This window comes from Lissotriton helveticus, chromosome 6 (genome assembly GCF_964261635.1).
Source record: "Lissotriton helveticus chromosome 6, aLisHel1.1, whole genome shotgun sequence".
Classification (NCBI taxonomy): Eukaryota; Metazoa; Chordata; class Amphibia; order Caudata; family Salamandridae; genus Lissotriton; species Lissotriton helveticus.
In genome coordinates, this window is record NC_136067.1 from 1839853961 (window position 1) to 1839878585 (window position 24625).

At 44.9% G+C, this 24625-nt stretch overlaps 1 protein-coding gene across 1 annotated transcript; it reads left to right on the forward strand.

The window, feature by feature from the left end:
- The first annotated feature begins 10644 nt into the window (after positions 1-10644).
- LOC144763805 (uncharacterized) lies at positions 10645-17061 on the forward strand. The gene has a single exon (XM_078649752.1). It carries the CDS (start codon positions 11493-11495, stop codon positions 15501-15503), a length of 4011 nt encoding a protein of 1336 aa, XP_078505878.1. The 5' UTR covers positions 10645-11492; the 3' UTR covers positions 15504-17061.
- The last annotated feature ends 7564 nt before the right edge of the window (positions 17062-24625 follow it).

Here is a 24625-nt window from a genome sequence, read left to right on the forward strand (position 1 = left end):
ACTGACATAATCCTATGGTGATTCCAGGATGCAACACGTGTTCCAAAAAATCACGGTTCCCCGTGAACTTGGGGGAAATGGGACCGGCACAGACCACTGACACCAAAATAGTGTGTAAAAGGCTGCTTTTATTGAAACAGGTGCACATCACAATTAAAAGGCCCTTGGCCTAATGCCTTACAAAACTACAACCTCACTATACAAGCTGTTACCTATGTTACGCTACCCGCACCCCTAAGGTTCCCCCACACAACATTTAAAACCTGCAATTCAGTACCACCTACTGTGACCTTTTAGCTTTTGAACTTTTACCTTGAACTTTACCCGTTTACCCTTGGTGTGACCTTTTAACCTTTGCCTTTGAACTTTCAACCTTAACCTTTACGACTATTAACCTGTCACTAACCTATCTTCCTAAAGCACTTTAAATATCCTACCTCGTGAACTTGTCTACCCGTTCCCTTTCAGCCTGGATTGCCTCTGTCAATAACGAATAAACTTGGCTAAAACATGCCAACTTGACTGCCAATGGCCACCCAGAAAAAGGGGGGGGGGGTGAACTACCCCTTTTCTGCCCCCCAAAAACCTGGGTACCGACAGGGCTAGTGCACGCCGCCAATAATTCTGGGACTTCAAAATTGTTTTTCCAAACAAAGTCGTAGAATTTTGAGTGAAAAAGGGCAGCGATTGTGGTTTGGAAAAGATTGCATGAAGACATTTAGATGTCGCATAAGAGCGACAGAACATGGATGGCCCATCCATCCAATCAGGCTACTCCAGAGACATGTTAAGGTATGGGCAAAGTGGACAATTCCCCCGGCTAGACATTCTGGGGCCCACAACCTTCTAAGGGCCCTCCGTGGGAGAGGGAACTCTCTATCTCACCTCTGTATGTGAACCTTTCGACTCTCTATATCTCTGCTTCTATGTCCAATGAATTTTAAGGATTTTTTTAGCCCTAGCCTGGCTAGGCATATTTTAGCATTTTTTTGATTCCTCACCCCAATTTCTGAAAGTTATTTTTGCACCATACAGGCTAGAGTTAGCAGAAAATGAGTTATAAAATGCAAAGTAGTTTCAAACAAGGGTCTCCAAAATGTCTTGCCCAGAACCCCAAAAATGCTTAATATGACATTGCCACTGCAGGTTTTTAGATTGCACTAAAGGCTGAGTGGGGACATACTCCTGAAGGGTCAGGGCCTCGTCACTGTACGTGTTCCTATTCCTTCTCATTGTAATCTCTAAAGGTAAAAACCTCTTGCAATGCTGCGTTGTACAGGAAATCTTCCATGCTGCAGCAAACTCCCTCATAGGCACCTTCGCAGCTCTCGTTAAGTGTGCAGGGCAGTTGCCCTCTCAAACCATTGGTCGATTGAACTGCCATTCACAGTTTTCTTCAATCCACCACAGCATGGAGTAATTGGTTACCTTACATATTAGCTGTCTCGCACTGCGAGTGATCAAATATTTTACATCACATGCAAAGTTTTTTTTTTTATTTACAATTTATTATTTCACGCTGCACCACATTCAGACAGCAATGGTTTCTTACTCTGATTTTTATTTTTGTAGCATATGCTTGTAATAAAAAAAAGTACAATCCGCCATCACATTAGTTTGCAAAGGCGAAGGCGAGAGCTATGGCTTTGCTAGTGGGTATGCAAAACCAGTGAGAATTTGAGAGATTGTGTGATGGTTTTACTGAGTTCCCCTGTAATAAACATTGTAAACTGGACAATAACACGGAAAACCCCTATATTCACCCCACCACACACACACACACACACACACCCGCCCAACACCATAAAAATGGCAAATTAAAGGAATTTTTGGGAATAAAATCAATGAATTGCCTTTAAACCTGCTCGTGGTCTGCTATTTTTAAAGAGTTTGAATGAGAAATGTTAAGTGATTGTTACTATAGCTAGAAAGCAGTCAATAGGGCGACTGCATGGTCGTCGCAAGGTTACAAGCGCAAGAGGGCGGAGTCAATAGGAAGGAAAGTGAGCTCGACTCCGACGTCACATAAAATGAAGACATTTAGGAGAAAATGCCATAACGCATGACTGCTGAAGGAAATGCATTGAAGGCACCATCCAGCAGTTATTTGTTTCTTGGTATTGAGTAAACTACCCTTCTGAGCATGTTATGTGCAACAGAAATATAGCAATGGGACAGAAAAATAGCTTCGATCCATACAAAGTACCATACAGTGTTAGCACTAAAATAGTCACATTCGATTGTTAAACACAAGGAGCATCACAGGCGCAGTGTAGGAGAATACAAGCTGGAATTTGACCGATGTGTGGTTAGGCTAGAGGAATTACTTGAAGTGGTTGACTTAAGATGTGTTTCAGTCTGAGGAAAAGCTTGATGTGTGCCAGGTCATCTTTCCAAAATCCATGGTCAGGGAGAGGTTGATAATGCCTGCCTTTGTAAAGTGAGGGGTTTCCATACATATACTCCATTGCTTAACTGTCAGCTCTCACATGGACAGCTTTGTATCTGGCAGAATTGACCAGTGCAAATATTAAGCAATCTTCAGGCATCCCTTTTCCAAGTTCTCTTGACGTGCTCATGGTTCAAGAAGATTAGACGCACAAGAGTGAAGAACGCTGGAAGGAGAAATGCAATGCGAACAACCGCCAAGCTTCAAGCAGATCACAACTGGAAAACAACAACCAAAGTGTGGTAAGTGAGGAAGTCCTCAGGTAAGTATCCCTCACGTTTATTCAGGTGCGATATCTATAAGACCATAGATGATGAAAGCTTTCTCCATGCTCCTGTCGCTCTTCTTGCTTCCTCACACAACGGACAGTTCTTCACCTCAATCCTAAATGGCCTGAAACATCAATGGGGTAGTAAGGGAAGAACCAATGCAGGGAGAATGGGGAGGGAGAGACCGGAAGCAGGGAAAGTGGGAGAAGACAAATACTACCCAAGGCAATCTAACACATCTGGGAATCTGCAGATATTATACAGTCAGTCAGTCAGTCTAACCACTTTTATTCGATTATTTAAAATCACAAAAAGTACAATACACATTTAAAAATTAGCACAATCATATCAAATATATAAAACATAATGGGCGTAAGTAAATATTTCATTACAGTTAAAAACAGTCAAGTACATATCAAATTCAATCTGTGGAAAAATAAATGATTTCAAACAGGATTTATCAGAGAAAGTCTCTTTTTTTACAGATATTATACATTGGATAAGTATTGTTCCAGACTGCAATATACATATTTTCTGAGAGAAATATGAAATGCAATGGAAAAAAAATCTGAATTCAAGTCTGCAACACCTTTATGAGTAGGAGCAAGAGATTAACCAGTCCTGAGATAGGAGCAATAGTGCAGCTGAGCACACAAGACAACCGTAGTCTCATTACAAAGAGGCGGAGACATTAACACTGTGTACCTCCTTCGGACCGCCTTAGCACGATTATAACCCTCCCTTGTTTAGTTCACTTATTGTCCAAACTCTTTCTAGTTCTCCCTCTCTTACACTCAACAGTGAGCCAACAGATACCATTTATCCCATTTGAAAGGGTCACTATTGTCCCTTGTTAAATCTGATGTCTACCCTTGCATGTTTGTATATTGTAGCAATACACTCTCTAGTCTCACATGCCAATTTTACTATAAACATTTATTACAAATATGTTATTTCTCATAATAAATACATATAGAAAACCGTTTTTGAAACCAAGTCACTCATTTTTATATATATTTACATATATATATATTCTCAACTGTAGTCATTGTTCTAAACCATTCCTTGTCTAACTCATCCTGCCTCTCATGTCTGTTTCAGAATTGAACACACTCGTTATAATCACTGAAACAAAATGAACATTAGTTTAATGTAACAAAAATAGTTCAGGTCGCACATGTATCACTCACAATAGATAATGTCCTGGCAGTATTTTTTCTTTAAGTAACTTATGTAAGACTTTTATTATACAGTAACATGCTCAGTAACTTTAAGTAGTTTTAAGACATCATAATTCTCTTCTGTACATCTCAAGTTACTTTAAAGCTCTTCTGGACTCAGCAAGGGGAGTGTCTCATGGAGTCAGGTGGCCTTTGCAGATGGTGTAAGCTAGGGGAATAGCTAGGAAAATAAATGTCCCCTCATTTTGACCCATATTGCAAAAAACACTGAGCAAGCAATTGATGTCAGCGTTGCCTGGCACTGGTTTGTGGTGTTGCTTCCCCATAAGTACATCTGAAAACAATGTCACCAAATGGTGCTCTGCACCTCAATTCTCAAATTTGATCATAAGGTAGAGCATTTCCAGGAAAATCTGTATGGATACGCATTACATGATCTAGTGGAGAAAGACTGCATCAGACCTTCCCAAGAGATTTTGAATTGGTCAGTACTGCCACAGCAACTTTGGAAAAATGGGGCCATAGTTTTCATTTTATGGAACAATTTTCCAATAAATTGGCCAAAAAGCTACTAACAGGATTTCCAGGCAGTTGTGAAGCTGCTCTCATGCCAACGACACAGCTTATAATATTCACTCCAGTGATCTAGAGTAGTAAGTCGGGATACCACTCATCAAAAATTCCTGGTCGCAAAAGTGACATGTCTGGTCGCAAAAGGCTGGTCGCAATTTTGACAGCTTTTGACATGTCTGGTCTTAAACTCCTGGTCTCAATTTTGACAGTTTAAGACCAGGACTGTTTAAGACCAGGGTTTGATCTGGCCTTAAACAGTCTGGTCTTAAACTTCTGGCCTTAAATTTAACAGCTAGGGCAGCAAAAACATGTGGTAATTGTGTATGTGTTTAAAAGTGCATAGAAAAACTGCCTGGTTGCAGGCTGGAATGTCTGGGCACTTTTAAAACTGGGGGTTTGCAGCCTGCTGCTGTTTGAACAGCTGCTGGGGCAGGCCTGAGTTCCCCAGCCCAGGGCCTGGGAAGAAGAATGTGTCATGTAGGTGTCAAAGCTGTAAAGGGTCCTCACAGTCTTAAACTCCTGGTCTCAATTTTGACAGTTTAAGACCAGGACTGTTTAAGACCAGGGTTTGATCTGGCCTTAAACAGTCCTGGCCTTAAACTTATGGCCTTAAATTTAACAGCTAGGGCAGCAAAAACATGTGGTAATTGTGTATGTGTTTAAAAGTGCATAGAAAAAAACTGCATGGTTGTAGGCTGGAAATGTCTGTGCATTTTTTAAACTGGGGGTTTGCAGCCAGCTGATGTTTGAACAGCTGCTAGGGTAGTCCTGAGTTCCCCAGCCCAGGGCCTGGGAAGAAGAATGTGTCATGTAGGTGTCAAAGCTGTAAAGGGTCCTCACAAACCTACCTGTGGTTATTCTCTCTAAAACCCACACAGCCACCCCTGAGCTTTGAGATAAGATAAAAGACAGGAGACCTGTAGATCAAAGCTTCCAATGAGACCCTGAAACAGGGTGTCAGCTGTTAGGATGTAATAAACACATCACAAAGCCTCTGGTCCCAAATTTTGGCAGGTTAGTTCCAACTTGACGTGGCTGGCAGGAAATTTGACATATGAGTCCCAAGGTAGATTCTGTTCCCGGGCTCCCTAATTCCCAGGAGAAGGGGTCACGTAGGGGTGAAGAGTTTTACACCGGCCCCCATTGTCTAACCCCACTCTTCCCAGGATAGGCCTTGAGTTTGAGTAACAGGTGTCAAAGTAAACAATGTTGTACTGTTTATACTGTACAAGGATAGAAAAAAAAGGTTCCCATCCAAAGGCCACCATGACATTGTTCTAAACACCCCTCAAGTCATAAAGGGGTGTGGGGGGCTTCTAATTAGCATGCTAGGACAGGTATAAAAAGGCCCCTCATGGAACACTGCCAAACACCCATTCAAAAAACCCCCTTTGAGGAGCGACTGGCGTGGATTGTTCTGCTGTACCTGGAGGACTCCTGCATCTACAACCCAGTCAGAAAACCTTTGTGGATTTCTACACCATCAAGCCCTTCAAAACCTTGGGGAGTGACTGGCCTGGATTGTTTTGGAGCCAACCCAAGGAACTTAAGGCAAGAATGGACCGGAGCAACTTTTCCCAGATTGACACCGCCTGTCAACATGTAGAGAAGGTAAATAATGGATGGCGCAATGGTGTATTAGGGTGTACATGTAGTTTGGAAAAAAGTTGCACTTTTAAAAAATAGTACTATGTAGTGTGGATTGTAAACTGTTAATCTTTAAGGCGATGTGCTGTGTTTAATGTGAATAAAGGTTTTGTTGAAGGATGGAGTTTAAAAAGACCTGAATTGTAATGTAAAGGTGTTTAAAATGAATAAAGGTTTTGTTGAGTTTAAAAAGCTATGTGTGTAGGTATTTAGTGTTAATGGGGTGGTGACGTAGGGTAGAGTTTGCAGGCTATGTATTTAAGGGGCATAATGTTGTAGGCCTTAGGAGGGTACATGCAGAGTGGAACAGGGTATTTTACAGCTCATAGAAACATTTAACTACACTGTAACGGTACCATAGGGGCTTTAAATAATATACATGGCATATAATAAAAAAATTAATAATGCCTGGTTGCACTCACCAAACCGCTGTAGAGAGTTGGAGGGGTCCATGGAGGGCTCCGGGGTCCTTGCTGCTCCTTGGGGGGTCCTGAGGGCCTTGTATTTAAAAAATAAATAAACCCTGGGGCCAGTTGTCCAGGGGGGCTCCTGGTGGGGCGCCATAGTCCCTTGGGGTGTCCTGGGGGCTCTGGGTCCCTAGTGCAGCGTTATTTTTAAAAATATGCCCCCAGAGCCCGCTTGCCTCGGGCGCTGCTCGGGGGGGTGGGGGTCTCGGTGTCTCTGGGCCTCCGCGGCCGTTCCTTGTGTAAATAAAATGCCCCCAGAGCCCGCTTGCCTCGGGCGCTGCTCTGGGGGTGGGGGTCGCGGTGTCTCTGGGCCTCCGCGGCCGTTCCTTGTGTAAATAAAATGCCCCCAGAGCCCGCTTGCCTCGGGCGCTGCTCTGGGGGTGGGGGTCGCGGTGTCTCTGGGCCTCCGCGGCCGTTCCTTGTGTAAATAAAATGCCCCCAGAGCCCGCTTGCCTCGGGCGCTGCTCTGGGGGTGGGGGTCGCGGTGTCTCTGGGCCTCCGCGGCCGTTCCTTGTGTAAATAAAATGCCCCCAGAGCCCGCTTGCCTCGGGCGCTGCTCTGGGGGTGGGGGTCGCGGTGTCTCTGGGCCTCCGCGGCCGTTCCTTGTGTAAATAAAATGCCCCCAGAGCCCGCTTGCCTCGGGCGCTGCTCTGGGGGTGGGGGTCGCGGTGTCTCTGGGCCTCCGCGGCCGTTCCTTGTGTAAATAAAATGCCCCCAGAGCCCGCTTGCCTCGGGCGCTGCTCTGGGGGTGGGGGTCGCGGTGTCTCTGGGCCTCCGCGGCCGTTCTTTTTAAAAAATAATCCCCCACGAGCCCGCTTGCCTCGGGCGCTGCCCTGGGGCTCTGGTGCAGGACTCCGGTGTCCTTGGGAGCTGTGAGGGTTCTGGGGGCAATTCCCCACGGCTCCACGTGGATCCAGCAGCAGGCAGCATGGCGGCTTGAGCTTCTCCGGGGTTGCAGCAGGGTTAGGGCCGCCCCCACCAGTGATGAGCTGGTGACATCACTGAAGGGGCTGGCCAAGCCCCTGCAGGCCCGGTGTGTGTGTTTTTTTTTTTTTTTAAATTTATTGAGAGATAGCGCGAACACGAAGGTGTCCGGGCGCTTCACAATAGGAACAGAACTGATACATGAGAACATTACAAAAGAACAGATTACAAAAGCATACGTTACAATAATGAAGCAAAATTACAATTGTGCGCCAACAAAGTATAAGAGGTAGTAAACGGTGCATTACAAAAGTGACAATCGTGAGTCAACAAAATACAAGAGGTAGCAAACGATGCATTGCAGGAGGAAAAAGTGACGTGTGCAGGTTACAAAAAGCGTACAAAATAAATATAGAGGTATAATACTGCAATATATGTGAGACTGAGAGTTAGCGCTGGAATGTGTCAAAGCGCTTTACACAAGAGCCTTATGCAAAACATAAGGTCTAAGAATTACAGGTGTTACATAAAAGATACAAACTGAAAAAATACTGGTTGTTAGCGCAAATTACAAGAGCAGGCGATAAGTTACATGGGCAAAAATCTCAATGGTGAGCAAAGTACAACAGCATACGTTAAGTTACATGAGGAAAAAAGTGCAATGTGTGCAGGTTACAGGTAGAGGTAAAATACTGCAATACATGGTAGACAATGGGAGGCAATACAAGAGGTAGCAAACTGTGTTTTACAAGAGAAAACAAAGTACAGTTAGAGCTATAATACTGTAATATAAGGCAGACACTCAAGCACAAGAATAAGCTTTATGTAGGCAATTGTGGCAATGGCGCAACTATTTAAAGCACTCAAAATGTGAGAGTTATTAAACAATGTGTTACAAGAGAAAAGTGGCATGTACATGTTACAAAAGAGTAACCGGTATATAGGGTAGTGGTTAAATGTCAGAAGGGCCAGGTGTACCTAAAGTGGTTTACCCCATAAGCAAAGGATATGGCGCAGGTTGTTTTTTAACATATGTTTTAGCGCGGCACATGCAAAGCTTTTTTAAAAATGTGTGTTGGTGCACCCCGCTTATCAGGTTTTAAATGTATACAGGAATTGTTTGAAGTTGTGATACTTTTGTTTAAGAAAGGCGTTTACTAAAACCGCTGCTTTTTTTTTTTTTTTTTAATGTTTAATACAGGTGCAAGACCCTGCAAATGCAACCGTCACCAATGTGTCCCCTGCGCTGGCCCCAGCTGTAATAAATAGCAACGCTGGGCACTTGTCAGCCCCGCAGCCAGGTATATATATATATTTAGAGTTATGTAGTTCTACGTAGTTTTGTACACCAGTCTCTCAGAAGTTCTCTTTTTTCTAATGGGCTCTCATGTATGTATGCTTTTACAGCTTATGACCCTGACCTACAACAAGCTTTTGACGATTTTATGGAGTACATCGAGGCTCAAGACGCTCTGAACACTGTGCAAAACACTTCAGTTCCTACAGGTAAATAAAAAGACAGCTGTTATTTAAACTGTCTAAGACGCTGGGTAGTTGGTGGGGTAGGCCAGAGTCCTGACCCTGAGGATGTATAGAGGTAATCATCAGAAAAGATGTCTAATGTTGGGTATTATTTTTTCTTTACAGATGTCCCTACGTTATGCCAGGACGTCGTCAAGGTCCAAGAGGCGGCGCAAGTTTCAAAAGAAATCCCTTTGAAGAGGAAAGCTTCAACTTCTAAAGTGGGACCATTGTCAAAGAAAGGAGCTGCAAAAAGACCTCTTTCAGGTGTGTTTTTTTTTTACAAAAGGGTGTGAGAAGTACTAGAGGTGTTACAGACTCTCAAGCAGAAGGCTACAGCTGGTTGTAGCAAAGCCTATATCAAAAAAAGGTGGCTGTGTAGGACGTAGCCCGATGGTGCTTGTATGTGTATTTTTTTTTAATGCTTTCTCTAATATATATATTTTCTGTTTATATTTTAGAAGCGGCTCAGAAACATGCTGCTGAAGAGAGGTCGGTGGCGCCCTTAACGGACATAACAACATCCGTCCAGAACAACGGAAGCGGCGCGAAAGGCGTGAGTAGGCGTGTACGCCAGGAAAAACTCTCTACCTACTACACACCAACCAACACGCTGAACAACCAACTACAGCAATCTATTCTGCACAGGGGTGGGGTCAACACTGGAGGCCTGCCTACAAACCAGGCCTCCCTTAAGAAGAAACAGCGGGACTCAGAGAACCTCCCCAACCCTTTAAAACGTGTGAAGGCCTGTAAGGTATTCACAGATCCCCAAACAGAACAGTTAAACATGAAGAAGAAGACACCGGAGGTGCTCCAAGAGGGTCAGGCAAAGCTCTTAAGTCCTGAGAAGAAAAGCCCTAGCACCCCTGAGCCCCAAGCTAGCCCCTTAGATTTATCTATAAAAAAGGATGCTAAGCCCTTGAATGAGACCTATACAACCTTGAGCCCCAAGGAGGTGTTAGTTGCACCTGTGGGTGTAGAAGAGGCGTCGCCACCACAACCCCCTAAAACATCGCGCCTCTCAAGGAAACATCTGAAGCTGAAACCGGGGGTCCCTAAGCTACAGTTAGCAGAGACCCTCAGCAACCCTAAGGCAACGCCGGATCCACCAAGCGTCCTGAAACCCCAGACAGTGCCAAATAGAATAACTGTACATGTAGAGGTGCACGCCCCTGAACAGCCCCCAAAACCGGTTGTAAGTGTTCAGGCACAGCCTAGGGTCTCAACAGGTGATACTGCGCAACCCCTAGAAGGTCCTTCTACCACGATTAGCAACTCTCTTGAGGCGTTGAGGGGGTTGGTAGACAACATAGGTAGAACCCCAGAAGCGGTGTACCAAGGGTCTTTGAGCACAGAGGGTTTACAGAACACAGGTAACCAGGCACCACACCCTACCACCGACATTTCAACTAGGCCCCAGGATTACAACGACACCTCCTCACAATCCTCATACCCTTTGTCCCCGAGTACCCCTCCAGGAGCATACGACCCTACCAGCCCCACGGCCATTCACATGTACACCCCCGTGTCCAGCCCCTCTGCCAACCCCGTGTACAGTCCTGTGTCCAGCCCAGCTGCCAATCCCATGTACAGTCCTGTGTCCAGTCCCATGGCCAGCACCTCTGCCAACCCTGTGTACAGTCCCGTGTCCAGCCCCGTGGCCAGCACCTCTGCCAATCCTGTGTACAGTACCGTGTCCAAACCCGAGGCCAGCACCTCTGCCAGCCGCGTGTACAGGTCCGTGTCCATCCCATGGGACATGCCCGTGTACAGACCCGTGTCCAACCCCGCCTTTGAGGGTTGCAGTATAGATGGGACTGGGGGGTTGCCTCCATTTATAAGACCTCGCAAGGTGTGCCCCCCTAAGCAGGAACAAGATGGGTCTGTAAACACAGAAGATGTATTGAAGACACACGTAAGAGAGATACAGATGGCGGTTCGAAAATTAAAACGGCAGGCGAACCGTGCACTCATAAGAATGGATATGGGGTATTCCAATCTCATCAACAAGAGGGAGGCCCAACATCTGGTCGTGGCCAGGGTTGGGGTTTGTAAAAAAGACATCATACAGATGTGTCAGGCGGCTGTGGCCGACATACAAGGTACACATTCATGACTATGTAAGCACCAACCCCTAAAGACCCCCACAACCACTGGTGCTCATAAGAGACCCTCAAAATATAGCCGTACGGTCCAGAGGTTAGTGACAAAGTCTGGACGCTTTTTAAAACTGCTCAAGCAACGCCCAGTTGGTACCCCACAAACCTTCAAACAAGACCCCAATGTTTCCATAGAACCCTTCAAACAAGACACCCCTGTTTCCCTAGACCCTTTCAACCACGGTACCACAGCTTCAAGATCAACGCCTGAAGCATATAAGCCAGCACTTCACCACCGACAATACATAGGGGCAGGGTCTAACATACCTAGGGTCGGCCATTTAAAGGGGGTAGGGGGGATGGCAAAACTCCAAACAACGCAACATTCAGAAGGACCCAGGGGTGGAACTGTAGCGGGGGCCTCCATGAACAAGACATCCAACGACAGCGACCTACCTGTTCAGATAGGCTGGGGCTTGGTATCTAGAAAAGCCTGGGCCCGTAAAAAAAAACAAAAGTGGCTTAATAGTACAAAGCAACGCCGGCTTTTAATAAATAAGCTCAAGAAGGCTAGAATATGCGCTACCCGCAGGTTTACAAGGACCTCTGAGACAGGGACCACCCTGACCTCCCAAAGTGACACATCAGAGAACACCTCCACAAATCACACTCCTACTGATGAGGGCCCAGAGCCCTTGTTTTTAGAGAGTGTTAGGAGTTACACTCGCAATGTAGAGAGGTTTAGGGCCGTAGAACACTATGAGGAGTTTAGATTTGTTAACCTACATCAAATAACATCAACCACTCATGGTGTTCTGGCTATACATCAGGCTGTGCAGGAGCTCATAGAAAGGTTGTTACACGATGTGGGGCCTAATGACTTTTTCCAACTCCGCTTCCAGGGGCAGGGTTTTGACACACCGTTGTTCACCAGGCGGAAGACCCGAGATGTTTTTGATGCTGTGCAATTTTTAGAAAACCTCTCAAGGCTTTTACAGAGTAAGGCTGAACTAGTCGCCTATGGCACGTTTAGAGTCATAGCCCTCATTGTACGGGGGCGTGAGGGGGGTGTTTCCAGACCCTTAAAGAGCGTACTATACAGTAAAATAATTGGCAAGAAACAGAGGTGGCTGCTCAACTTTAGCAACGCCACTGCCAATACATGTCTGGCGGCCAGCATCGTGGGTCTGTTGATGACTCGCAAGACCCCTGACGCTGTCATCATGTCTAGAGCTGCTGAAGCCCATGAGGTTCTTGAAATACCTCCTGACCGAATGGTCGGCTTTGGTGATATAGGTCTTTTTGAGAACTATTTCGCCGTGACGGTGAAAGTTCTCTATCACAGCGGTTCCTGGAAGTACTTTACAACCGGGGAACCTGTGAGAAACAAGACCGTATATGTCCTCCACATGGAAAATCATTTTTACGGTATCTTGAACCTTAAAGGTTTTCTGGGGGCCAAATATGTGTGCGCCCACTGCGATCATATATACAACAATAAAACATACCACCAGTGTGAAATGTGTTGTAAGATGTGTCAGAGGGACGGCTGCATAGAAGACGCTACCCTAAAGGTGAGGTGCGGCATCTGTAGGTTGTTTTGTCGCTCGCAAAACTGTTTGAGCATACACGAGCAATCTTACAGCTGCGTCCCTAAAAAGGACTGTAGCGAGTGTGGGCGGTATGTGGCAGTGAATCACAAGTGCAAAGGTATGATATGTCCCCGTTGCCATGTATCTTACAAAGCCGGTACCAACCATCAGTGTTATATGGTTAAAGGTCCATCTCAGACCAAGACCGAAGACTATATAGTGTTTGATATAGAGTGCACACAAGAGACGGGGGTACACCAGCCTAACTACATTTACGCGCACCATCTAACTTCCGACGACAGTTGGGAGTTTGAGGGACGAACGTGCGTTGGTGATTTCCTGAGCACTTTCATTCAGGCCAAATTCCAAGGATATACCATGCTAGCCCACAACTCGAAAGCCTATGACTCCTTCTTTATTCTACGAGACATGATTCGTGAAAAGATACAGGTGGAACTCATAACCCAGGGGTCTAAACTGATGCTGATGACGGTATGTCCTTTAAAAATACGCTTCATAGACACCCTGAATTTCCTACCCATGAAATTGAGCAAGCTGCCAAAGGCCTTTGGGTTCCCAGGGTGTAAAGGGTATTTTCCACACTTTTTCAACACCTGGGCTAACCAGAATTATGTGGGACCCATGCCGCCTCCTGACAGCTACGGGGTTGAATACATGATGCCTGATGAGAAAGTGAGCTTTCTAGAGTGGTACTCTGAAAACCGTGAAAAGGAGTTTCACTTTCAAACAGAGTTGAAAGCTTATTGTCAGGCTGATGTAATGATCCTCCGGCAAGCTTGTAACCTTTTCAGAGATGTTGTGGTGTCTATGACTAAAGAAGTCAAGGCCTTGAAACCTAAGACATTGACTAAGAAAGTCAAGGCCTCGACATCCAAAACCCCTGAAATACAGCATGCGGTCGAATACATAGACCCATTTCAAAACGTCACTCTGGCATCCATGTGTATGTCCATCTACAAACACATGTTTTTGAGGCCAGAAACTATCGCTCTAGTACCGCCAGACCTCTATAACGGTAAACAGAAACGTTATTCAACCCCCTCTATCCAGTGGCTCATGTACGTCTCTGAGAAGGAAGACATCCAGATTCAACATGCATTACAGGCTGGTGAATTCCGCCTGGGCCCCTATTACCTGGACGGGTACTCTGTAATTAAGGGTGTGCCGACAGCCTTTGAATTCAACGGCTGTTTTTACCACGGCTGCCCCAAGTGTTACAAGCCCCACGAATATAACAAAATGCTGGGTGCCAAATTTGAACACTTATACAGACGTACTCTGACAAAGGCCCAGTATGTTGAAAACAGTGGCTTTGCTATGAGAGTTCTTTGGGAGCACGAGTGGTTAGACATGTTAAAAACCGACACAGACCTCTGCTCTTTTCTTAAGACTCATGATTTACCCACACCTTTGGAGCCCCGAGATGCCTTATTTGGGGGGCGTACAAATGCCATACAACTGTACAAGGCCGTTGGTGAGGGTGAGAAAATACACTACTATGATTTCACCAGTCTGTACCCTTTTGTGAACAAGATGAAGTTGTACCCGGTGGGTCATCCCACCATCATCTATAGAGATTTTAAGCCCCTAGACGAATACTTTGGGCTTATCAAATGTGAAATATATCCTCCTAAGCAGCTTTACTTCCCGGTGTTACCATGCAGAGTCGATGGCAAGCTAATGTTCCCCCTCTGCCGAACCTGTGCGATGCTTAAAGAGGTTGACGGCTGCACACACACCGAGGAACAAAGGATGCTCACAGGGACCTGGTGTAGCATCGAGGTACAAGCTGCCTTAGAGAAAGGGTACAGGCTAGGTAGAGTACACGAAGTGTGGCATTTTAAGAGCACTACAACACAACTCTTTGCCCCCTACATTAATTTGTTTCTCAGAGACAAGCAGGAGGCCTCAGGGTATCCTGAATGGTGTACTAGTCAGGATGCAAAACAGAAATACATCGATGACTACTACGCTCACGAGGGTATCCGTTTACGATCCCATCTGATAGAGGTCAATCCTGCACGCCGACAGTTAGCCAAACTCTGTCTCAACTCCTTATGGGGAAAATTTGCACAGCGCACAAACCTTTCAAATACTACCTTAATATCAGATCCTGATGAACTGTTCAAGTACCTGTTTGCCCCATGCTACGAGGTGTCCAGCTGCGAGTTTATCGATGACGATACCGCGGCTTTGTGTTGGAAATATGCCCAAGAGTACCCCACATCGAGTAACAACATAAACATTTTCATAGCCTGCTTCACGACAGCCCACGCTCGTCTAGAGCTTTACGGGGTTATGGATAAGCTCCAGGATCGCTGCTTGTATCACGATACAGATTCTGTGATTTTTCTGAGCAAGCCGGGGGATGAAGACCCTCCTCTAGGAGATTATCTGGGTAACCTAACCAGTGAGCTAGATAAGGACGAGTATATAAAAGAATATACTTCCTCAGGGCCTAAAACATACAGCTACCGTACCAACAAGAACAAGGTGTGTATGAAGGTCAAAGGGATAACATTAAATGTCAGCAACACCCTAAAAATCAATTTTGATAGCTTGAAGAATCTGGTGCACGAATACGTTACAGCAGACGATTCTGAGAATGCTAAAACCATAGTCGTGAACCAACCCTGCATAGTCAGATCCAAAAAGAAGTGGGAAATCACAACCGAGCCTCTACATAAAACATTGCGAGTTGTTTTTGATAAAAGGGTCCTGACCACCGACTATAAAACACTGCCTTATGGTTATTAGGCCCATTAGAGAGACAGCCGCCACAGCATGGACACCAGGTTACAGCATCCATTCTCCTGCGTGCTAGCAGGACCCTCAAACTGTGGTAAAAGCTACTTTATAAAAAAGCTCTTAGAAAATGCCAACTCTGCTTTATCACAAACCCCTAACAACATTGTGTGGCTTTATTCATGCTGGCAGCCTCTTTATACAGACTTGGGCAGTCGGTTCCCACATATCAAATTTATAGAGGATATACCGAATAACCTCAACGATGATGAACTACTACCACCAACCCTTGTAAATATGATAATTGTTGATGATCTGATGCGTGAAGGTGGTGATCATCCAGAGTTAGAGAGAGCTTTTACTCAATATTCACATCATCGCAATCTAAGCATCTGCTACATTGTGCAGAACTTGTTTTACAAAGGCAAGAACAGTAGGTCTATAGCTCTCAACGCTTCATACCTTGTTTTATTTAAAAACCCTCGGGACAAACAACAAATAGCTGTCATAGCTAAACAGATGTACCCCGGAAACACACACTTCTTCATGGAGGCCTTTAACGACGCTACATCAAAACCCCACGGGTACCTGTTGGTAGACTTAAAAAACGAAACTCTAGAAGACTATAGACTAAGGGCTGATATTTTTCCCCCAGAGCTACCTGTAGTTTACACACCAAAGCCCAAGACCAGGCCCTATAAAAAGCAGCGGTGAAGTCTTTTAGAACCATTTACAGGCCAGCCCTTATAACGCTCAGTGGTGACCATGTCTACACACCTACGCCGCAATTTAGCTCTCCTGAAAATGCTTGTTACAGCCAGCCCCCAACACCGAAAGGCCATCCTGGGCACCGCTTCTGACGATTTAGTGGCCGCCATTTCAGAAATAGCCCTAAACACCCTAAAAGGCAACGTCCCTATATCAAAGCGTCAGTTACAGGTTCTGAAGAAGAAGAAGGGGCTCATCAAGAAGCTCAGTAATAAAAGGGGCTCACTCATAACAAAGAAGAAACTGGTGAAACAGTCTGGAGGTTTTATAGGTAACTTGCTGGGCATAGCTATACCTGTAATTACAAGCCTCCTCTCGGGTCAGTGATGGATCATGCCACAAAAATGTATCTGGTTCCTAGGCAGCAAATGGCGCAGCTGGGGTCCACCACGGACAATGCCTGGGATATCCGTAGAAATGAGACTCTACGCCTGGATACTGAAATTAAGGACATTTTGAGCAGGACTGATCTAAACCCCTACGACAAGGCTAACCTTTACAACAGCACTCTAAAAAAATTCTTAAATTACTACACCCAGTGGAATACTGAGAAGAACAAGTTGACTCTATATACCCCAGACTCTGAACAACCAGCTGCTCAGGCCCCCGACCCTCAGCCCCTACAACCGCCTCCCGATGGGGCGACAGCTTCAGATACCTTTGCTGGAGACCTCCTAAAAAATATAGGTCAAAGGCACAGAGGGGCTGCGCAGATGCTGATGAGTAAACTAGCCGCTTCTAAAGACCTAGCCTCTTGGAATGAACGCGGCGAGTTTCTCTACAAGGGCCAACCTGTTGCAGGGTCGCATATGTACAATCTAGTCAAAGGTCTGACACACCCCAAAATCCTAACGCCTCAAAATGCACCGAGAGGCTGGGAGCAGTTTCTGAGGGCCGCTGCTGAACTCAATATACCCTCCACGCTTGTTGGTAATAATGAACACCGGCGCCTGCTAGACAATTTGAAGAGTCCCCTACTGCCATCGCCTACAGGTTCTGAAGGCCCTAGACTATCTCCTACTTGGTCTACCCCTACCCAGCCGACGACATCTCGAAAAAAAAAAAAGACATTGACCCAGCCATCCATCGCTTGGATTTTTGATTAATTGTGTGTGATTTTTTATTCCTAGGTTTCTGCAGTAAAGTTTTGTCAACTAAATATTTGTAATAAACACCTTGTTATAATTTTACAAGCCGTCTCAGTCGTCTTTCAAAAAATCATTTCATGTTGCATGTATATTGAAATAACGAGTCTGAAGGCATGTTTTTAAAAAAAATATAATGTCTTTTATTTTAAACGTTCAACTTTAGACATACAACTGTTATAAACCCTTACAGTTTTGACAAGGTACATATTCTGTTTTCACAGGTCTGACCGACACCCAGGTGTTTTCTTTTACATATTTCGCAACTATACGGTCATTGTTAACAAGATCCCCCGGATATAGATTTAAGAAATTTCTAAACGAAAGACCCTGTGACATTTTACTGATAAAATAAATACAATGTTCCCCGCATGTGATGGCCATGGAATCCTGCACCCTTAGTTTGTTATACTCCACCACAGCTGCAGCTTTTTTCACAAACTTGAATATAGGAGTTGTATAGAGTCTGTGCTCAGGGAACTCTGCGGTACTGTCAAACACTATAACCTTATCAACATCTATAAACATGGCCGCCCAATGTGTCCCAGCCTGGTCATGCGGGTCTGTGTTAAAGACTAGGGTGCAGGGCCTTTCTGCCCCTATTTCGCCTGGTAACCCATCGCTAGGGAAAACACCCAAAAAGTATTTCCTGGCGTATTTATGTCTGCTTAAGAAGTCACGTATCTGCACCGTATCCATTTCACCAATGTTTTTAAAGATAGTCAAACAAAATCTGCCTTGCGTGGTTGATCTGAATGATGCTGTCGAATACAGAGAATACGACCATGTTCACATTAGTCTGTAGTGGAGCTGCGAATCGTATTTCAGCTTTTAGATTCCCATTTTTGACCAGGTTGTAGTGATCACCATCTTCCATGTCCGGTGTCAGGTCGAATGCGAACAGTGTGTATCCACGGCCATAGCCTTCTCTTGACACGGCTACACCGCAGTCCCTTTGATGCTTTCCTGTTATCGAAACCAGTCCTTGATATTCCCTGATGTAATGCCTTGCTTCAAAACTGGGGGTGTAGGGTTTTGCAGGAATCACATTGCCCTCGTGGACCAGCGCTGCGTAGTTGATGTTGTAGTGTTTAAAATTGAAGGGGTTTGAGCCATAGGTGCCACTAAAAGCTGTATTGTCCACAAACCCTATGATGATGAGTTTTGGTAGCTGTCCCAGAAATAAATTCTGCTGTTGTGTTAAGCGGGTACCTGCAGGGATGCTGAATACCTTCAGAGCTACTCTTTCCACAGCGTACTTGGCGTTGGATATTTGCAAAGCTTCGGCGTGCGCTAACCTGACGCTCGGGGACACTTTCACTCTCTTTACAAACAGACTCGCAGACAGTATGTTCAGCTTGTACTGTTCAGCATCCCCGTTGATGAGGCAGAATGAGTCCTTGTTGCGATTGAGCTTGATCTTAAGATCAATTCCGTTGATGAGCAGTTTATCTTGGAAGAAGAGGTCCGAATGTATGCGCCCCAGGAGGTCAAAGGTACGGCTGGCTGCAGCATGCCCCGCTCTTTTTATAAAGCCCTTATTATCACCATCCAGAGCTGTGATTTCAAACTGACCGTGTGTATCCCTGTGAAAGAGACCCGCTGAAAGTTGTGTGTCAAGGGCTTCGCTACTGTAATTTAGAATGCTTTCTATGTAGGCTCTGTAGGCGTACATGTTATCGTTCTGGGTGATAAGTCGGTCGCCCAGGGTGATGTCCACTTGATTAAACATGGTAGCTAGAGGGTAAGCGATCGGTGCCACTTTAGCGTCGTCGGCAATGTCGGACCCATCCGCTTTTACAATTTTACACATAAGATGCAGCAGAGTGTTGTTGAGATCCAAATACATATCCGTGGCCCCTGACACATAAAACTCTATAGGTGCCAGAGGTGTCAATGCTGCTAAAGGTGACACCTCCATGAAGAAGCTGTTTTCGATGCTTGTCTGCGTAGGTTTTAGACTAAACAAGTCTAACTCTGATTTGGCGCACTCTCCAGATCCACAATGTACGAAGGCCATGGCTGTGTTTACAAGTCTTTAAAAAATATTTACTTTAGAGCCGGTTCGCTTCTTCACAGCTCTCTTCCGTCTTGGAGCTCTTCTTTTCTGAGGACGTTTTGAAGAGGTCCTCCTTTTTTTATAGGGGGCTGGGGGACCCCTGCGTCTGGAAACACGCCGTTTCCTTTTGACACTAGCGCGTGGCTTATACATCAAACCAGCTCCTTCTTGAGGTTGCTTGTTCATGCGCTCTGCAACCGCCGATGTAACAGACCCCACCACCTCCTGGGCAATGTTCGTGGCAGCAGCCTTAACATGAGGCTTTGCAATTTCATAGCCTCTTCTCAGGAAAGGCATAGCTCTTCTAAACAGACTCCTAAAGAATCCCCCTAATCCAGCCCCGTACATAACAGGTGAACCTTGAAAGTACGGTGGTCCTCCATAACCGGCTTGACTTCTGTAATAGTCTCTGTACATAGACGGATCTCCGTAGGTTTTCATAACCACCATGATGGCTGCTTAATACCCTCTGTCGTGTCTAGGCCTTAAATGAAGCTTGACAATAACTTTCCCGTATTTAAAGGCCACCGGCTCAGACTGATCATCGTAGATCATAATTGAAATAGTGTCAAAATGGTTTTTAGAAACTGCGACGTAGTCGGGTTTGTTAAATTGTATGTTGACCATGGTGTTATTATCACCCTGTACATGCACCCACCTTAACAACGGCGAGTAACTATCACCTATCCTCTGAGACTCTACAATATCGCTGTACACATAGAGCGTGTAGAACCCCCCATTAATATCGGGGCACGTGTGATCTTGTTCCACGGGGCTTTTCACATGTTGTACTGTCCCTAAAATCCTTCTTAATTTACCTGAACAGTTAAACAGGGTGTTTCGATTTATGGATTTAAGAAACACCTTCCTTCTCACATTATCTAGCACCAGATGAATATTCGGATGTGGTTCTATACTGGCTATGGATTTGTTGATGGCTTCGATAATGCTTGTTACGTGTGGGTAGTAGCCTGGTGGGAAGGATGTGTGTATGCCCATGGGGTCCTGGTCCCTCTTGATGTAAAACTTGGTTTCAGCCGCTGTAAATGTATTCCATGTTCTAGGGTATTGTATTTCTGTTAGGGCGACCTCCCAGTCCCCCTTCAGGTCCACAGCCTTAGCCAATTTGACGGTGTAATTAGAAATCTGATTGTTGGGGAACATGTCCTTAGAAGCGTTGGATGGTAAGGTTATATAAAAGGGTGTAGTCTCCATCGTCGCAGCGGCTTTTAGTTCACACACCCTTCAGGGAGCTGGCCAACACCCAACTGTTAAATTTCTCAGGCCATCCGCGCCATTTGACATATGCCTGGCTCTTAGCACCGGTACCTTTCCTTTTCAGAACCTTTTCAACCCTATACACGCGGTTTGGATCATCGGGCACCTTTTGTAACTCTTCCTTGTAAAAGGATCCTGACACCGTTTCCCCATCGTAGTCCTTTAGCCTGTAAATATACACCCCTTCCTTAAGCTCCACACTTTCCACTATAAATATTTCATCACTAAAGGTCTGTTGGTAACCCTTCGTGAAGACTCCTTTCAGTTTTGAAATCCTGACGTGATCACCATTTTTAAAAACAGACTTCTTCACCTTTGTACCAAAGTTAGACCCATACACGTTTCTCCAGGCAGTTAACGAATTATCAGTTGTTACCTCTTCAGGTGCCATTTTGATGGTCCTATGATAACTGGCATTATATACAGCTATAAAAGCCTGTAGAACATCCACGTATCTGTATGTATTGTTGGCCGTAAAATACCGCCACATCTTAGACTTTAAAGTTCTGTTAAACCTTTCTACAACCGCTGCTTTTACCTCCGTGTGTGTTACAAAATGTTGAACATTATGCTGCTTTAATAATTTCTGAAATGACTTGTTTAAGAATTCTTTTCCTGCGTCTGTTTGTAGTTTTTGAGGAATACGCCCCTTATCGAAGATGGCTTTAAAAGCGTCTGTGACGCTAGCTCCACTTTTATCACGCATCGCCTCTGCATACGCATACTTGGACAACACATCTATGACTGTTAATATATAACACACACCGTCGTTATGTTTTGCTATATCTTGAAGGCTGATTATGTCCGCTTGCCACTGATAATCTATACACGCATTAACGATTGTGGGTCGCCTCTTAAAACGTCTTCTGGCAGGTTTATGTAGTGAATATGCCTCCTCTCCTGATAACCATGTCTTCACAGCTTCTCTGCTTACAGACTCCTTTTCAGCCACAGCCCTTCTATATAGAGCTGCGCCGCTTCCAAAGCTGCCAACCCCTCTTGTATCATAATAAAGTTTTCTTAACAGGCCCTCCGACATGTTAGCGGGCATTACAGTACAGGAAATGAAAGACGCTTGTTTTGTGTAAGAACATTTTATTAAAAAAGAATGAGTATTACCATATCACAGACATTTTACATTATTACATAGCAAGTATGGTTTACATAAAGGTATCTTGAGGGTGTAACATTCTACTACATTACTTTAAATGCACGCTATAAGGTCACAATACATCAGGCCTTATCTATTATAAAACAGCCTTTGTGGTGCCAAGGATACCACTTTTCTGTTTTTTAGATACAGATTACACATGCGCCTTTCTATAAGTCTCTGTGCCATCTTTTTGTCACAACACACACCTGTGCCTGGCATACTTCTTAGTTTTGCGTAGGGGTCGTTGGCATAGCGTATCTCCTTGACTGTCGCTATCATGATCTTCAGCATGTTCGGATGGACAAAACTATTTTCAGCGCTCAGGCCGTGCACCACCCTTAGCAGTTTATGCATCTTGTACGGGTCTAGCATACTACATATGTACCGGATTACACGGTCTCTGTATGATCCGGATAGACACTCGTGCGCCCCCTGTTCAGGGTCGTTAATACGATGGCCGAAACACAGGCTGTAATAGTCCCTTTTGACGCATGTGTATACAACCACAGCTGCGAAACCTTTAACACTTGATATGTCATCAGTGGTGAACCCAACTCTGGTGAACCCTGGCGTTGGTTTTTCAGAGTCGTCGTTCTTAGAACACTCTTCACACTCCTTAGACATAGGTGTCCCCAGATTTGTGGAACTCCCCGTCTGGTTTGCACAGCATATACAAGACAGATTCAAGCTGCGACCTTTTGCAGTCTGCCCCTGGGCATCAGTTCTTTTCGGTGTTTCATCCTAGGTTCAAAAGATAAATATTGACAACCCGTTAGCGTTAGAAAGACAACAAACGTTCATGTAAAGGGTCTACTCCTAACATTTTTTTTTTTTTGACTTACCACCACATTTTCACCATCCTCTGCAGCGCCTCTGAAATCTTGAGAGTCGGTAATATCCATTGGGGACCCTTCATCTTCCACGCTTGTACCAGGCTGTTGCACAACTACTTCCTGAGGACTCGTCATGTGAACATCCGGGGTTTCATAGATGGGTGTGTTAGGAGCTGGTGCTCTCTAGAGGGGCCAAAAGTAAGATTAACGTTTGGTAGTTGAAGAAATAAAATACATCCTTATGCAAAATAGTTGCTCCTAACATTTTAACTCACCTCCACATTTTCAAACCCCGCGTCGGCTACTCTGACATCTTGAGAGTCGGTAATATCCATTGGTGAGCCCTCATCTTCCACGCTTGTACCAGGCTGTTGCACACCTACTTCCTGAGGACTCGTCATGTGAACATCCATGGTTTCATAGACGGGTGTATTAGGAGGAACTATGGATTCTTCCTCATCCTCCAACTCCAAGAGCATGCTTTGCTCAGACGCCAAACCGTCACTCGAACACTCGCTAGAGCTGCTGTAACGCTTAATCGGGTCCACCCGGCTCGGCCATTGTTTAGCAAACCCACAGCCATAAGGTTCTCCTGGTTGAGCATTATGTTCCATTACCGCAGGTCTGGTTCTGTAAAAGCTACTGACGGGGATCTCTGAGCCACCAAACCAATGTTTTCTCTCAAATGGTTTGTAGCTCTTCCTTTCTGCCATGGTGACCCTTCACGTTGTCCAGCCGCTGCTTGCTACCCCAGGCTCCTGACAAAGGCTTATATGTATTCAAAGAAATCACCACCCCTAAAAGAGGCGTATACCTCTACACCACAACAGGGACACATGGCCATAGGGCTGCTTTGCCACGCCTCTACCTCCAAAAAACAACCCGCCCCCCTGTGACTCATACGCCCCTTCCGGGGCACCTGTCGGTCCTTGTCAACACACGGGCCACCTGTCACTTGTTTGAGACCAGCAGTTTAAGGCCAGGACTGTTTAAGACCAAGCCTGAGCACTCCTGGGCATGTCCATTTTTGCAGCCCTAGCTGTTAAATTTAAGGCCAGAAGTTTAAGACCAGACTGTTTAAGGCCAGATCAAACCCTGGTCTTAAACAGTCCTGGTCTTAAACTGTCAAAATTGAGACCAGGAGTTTAAGACCAGACATGTCAAAAGCTGTCAAAATTGCGACCAGCCTTTTGCGACCAGACATGTCACTTTTGCGACCAGGAATTTTTGATGAGTGGTATCCCGACTTACTACTATCTAGTGAGTGGGGTTTCCCACAACCAATCTTTCCATCATTCTCACATCTTTGTTTCATCTTTCGTTCCATATGTTTTTCATTGTGTCCCTTGTTGTTACTTATTTTCATCTTTCAATTTTTGTTTCTATCCTTGTTTCCTTTTTTATCTTTATTTTTTTACATTTTCTTTCCATTATTTTCTTTGTATATTTCTGTACTTTTTCAATATGTCATTTCTTCATTTTAATTTATGTCCAGCTTTTTCTTTTTTACTTCTTACAACATGCTTTATAAAATGTTCTTTCTTCTTCCCTACTTTTTCCACCTTCCCTTCTTTCCATCTACCCTTCCTTTCTTCATATTTTCATTAATCAATCCTTTTCCTCTATTTTCTTCTCCTTATAGATCTAGAACAATTACCAGTGATCTGTGGGGCAAGACACGGTTAACCACTGTAGTGCCAGACTTGGGGCCCTTATTAGATCTCAGCAGATGGATTACTCAGTCACAACAATGACGGATATCCCATCCGTAAACATATAAATCTCATAGGATGTAATGGGATTTATATAAATCACATAGGATGTAATGGGATTTATATTAATCACATAGGATGTAATGGGATTTCTATAAATCACATAGGATGTATCGGGATTTCTAT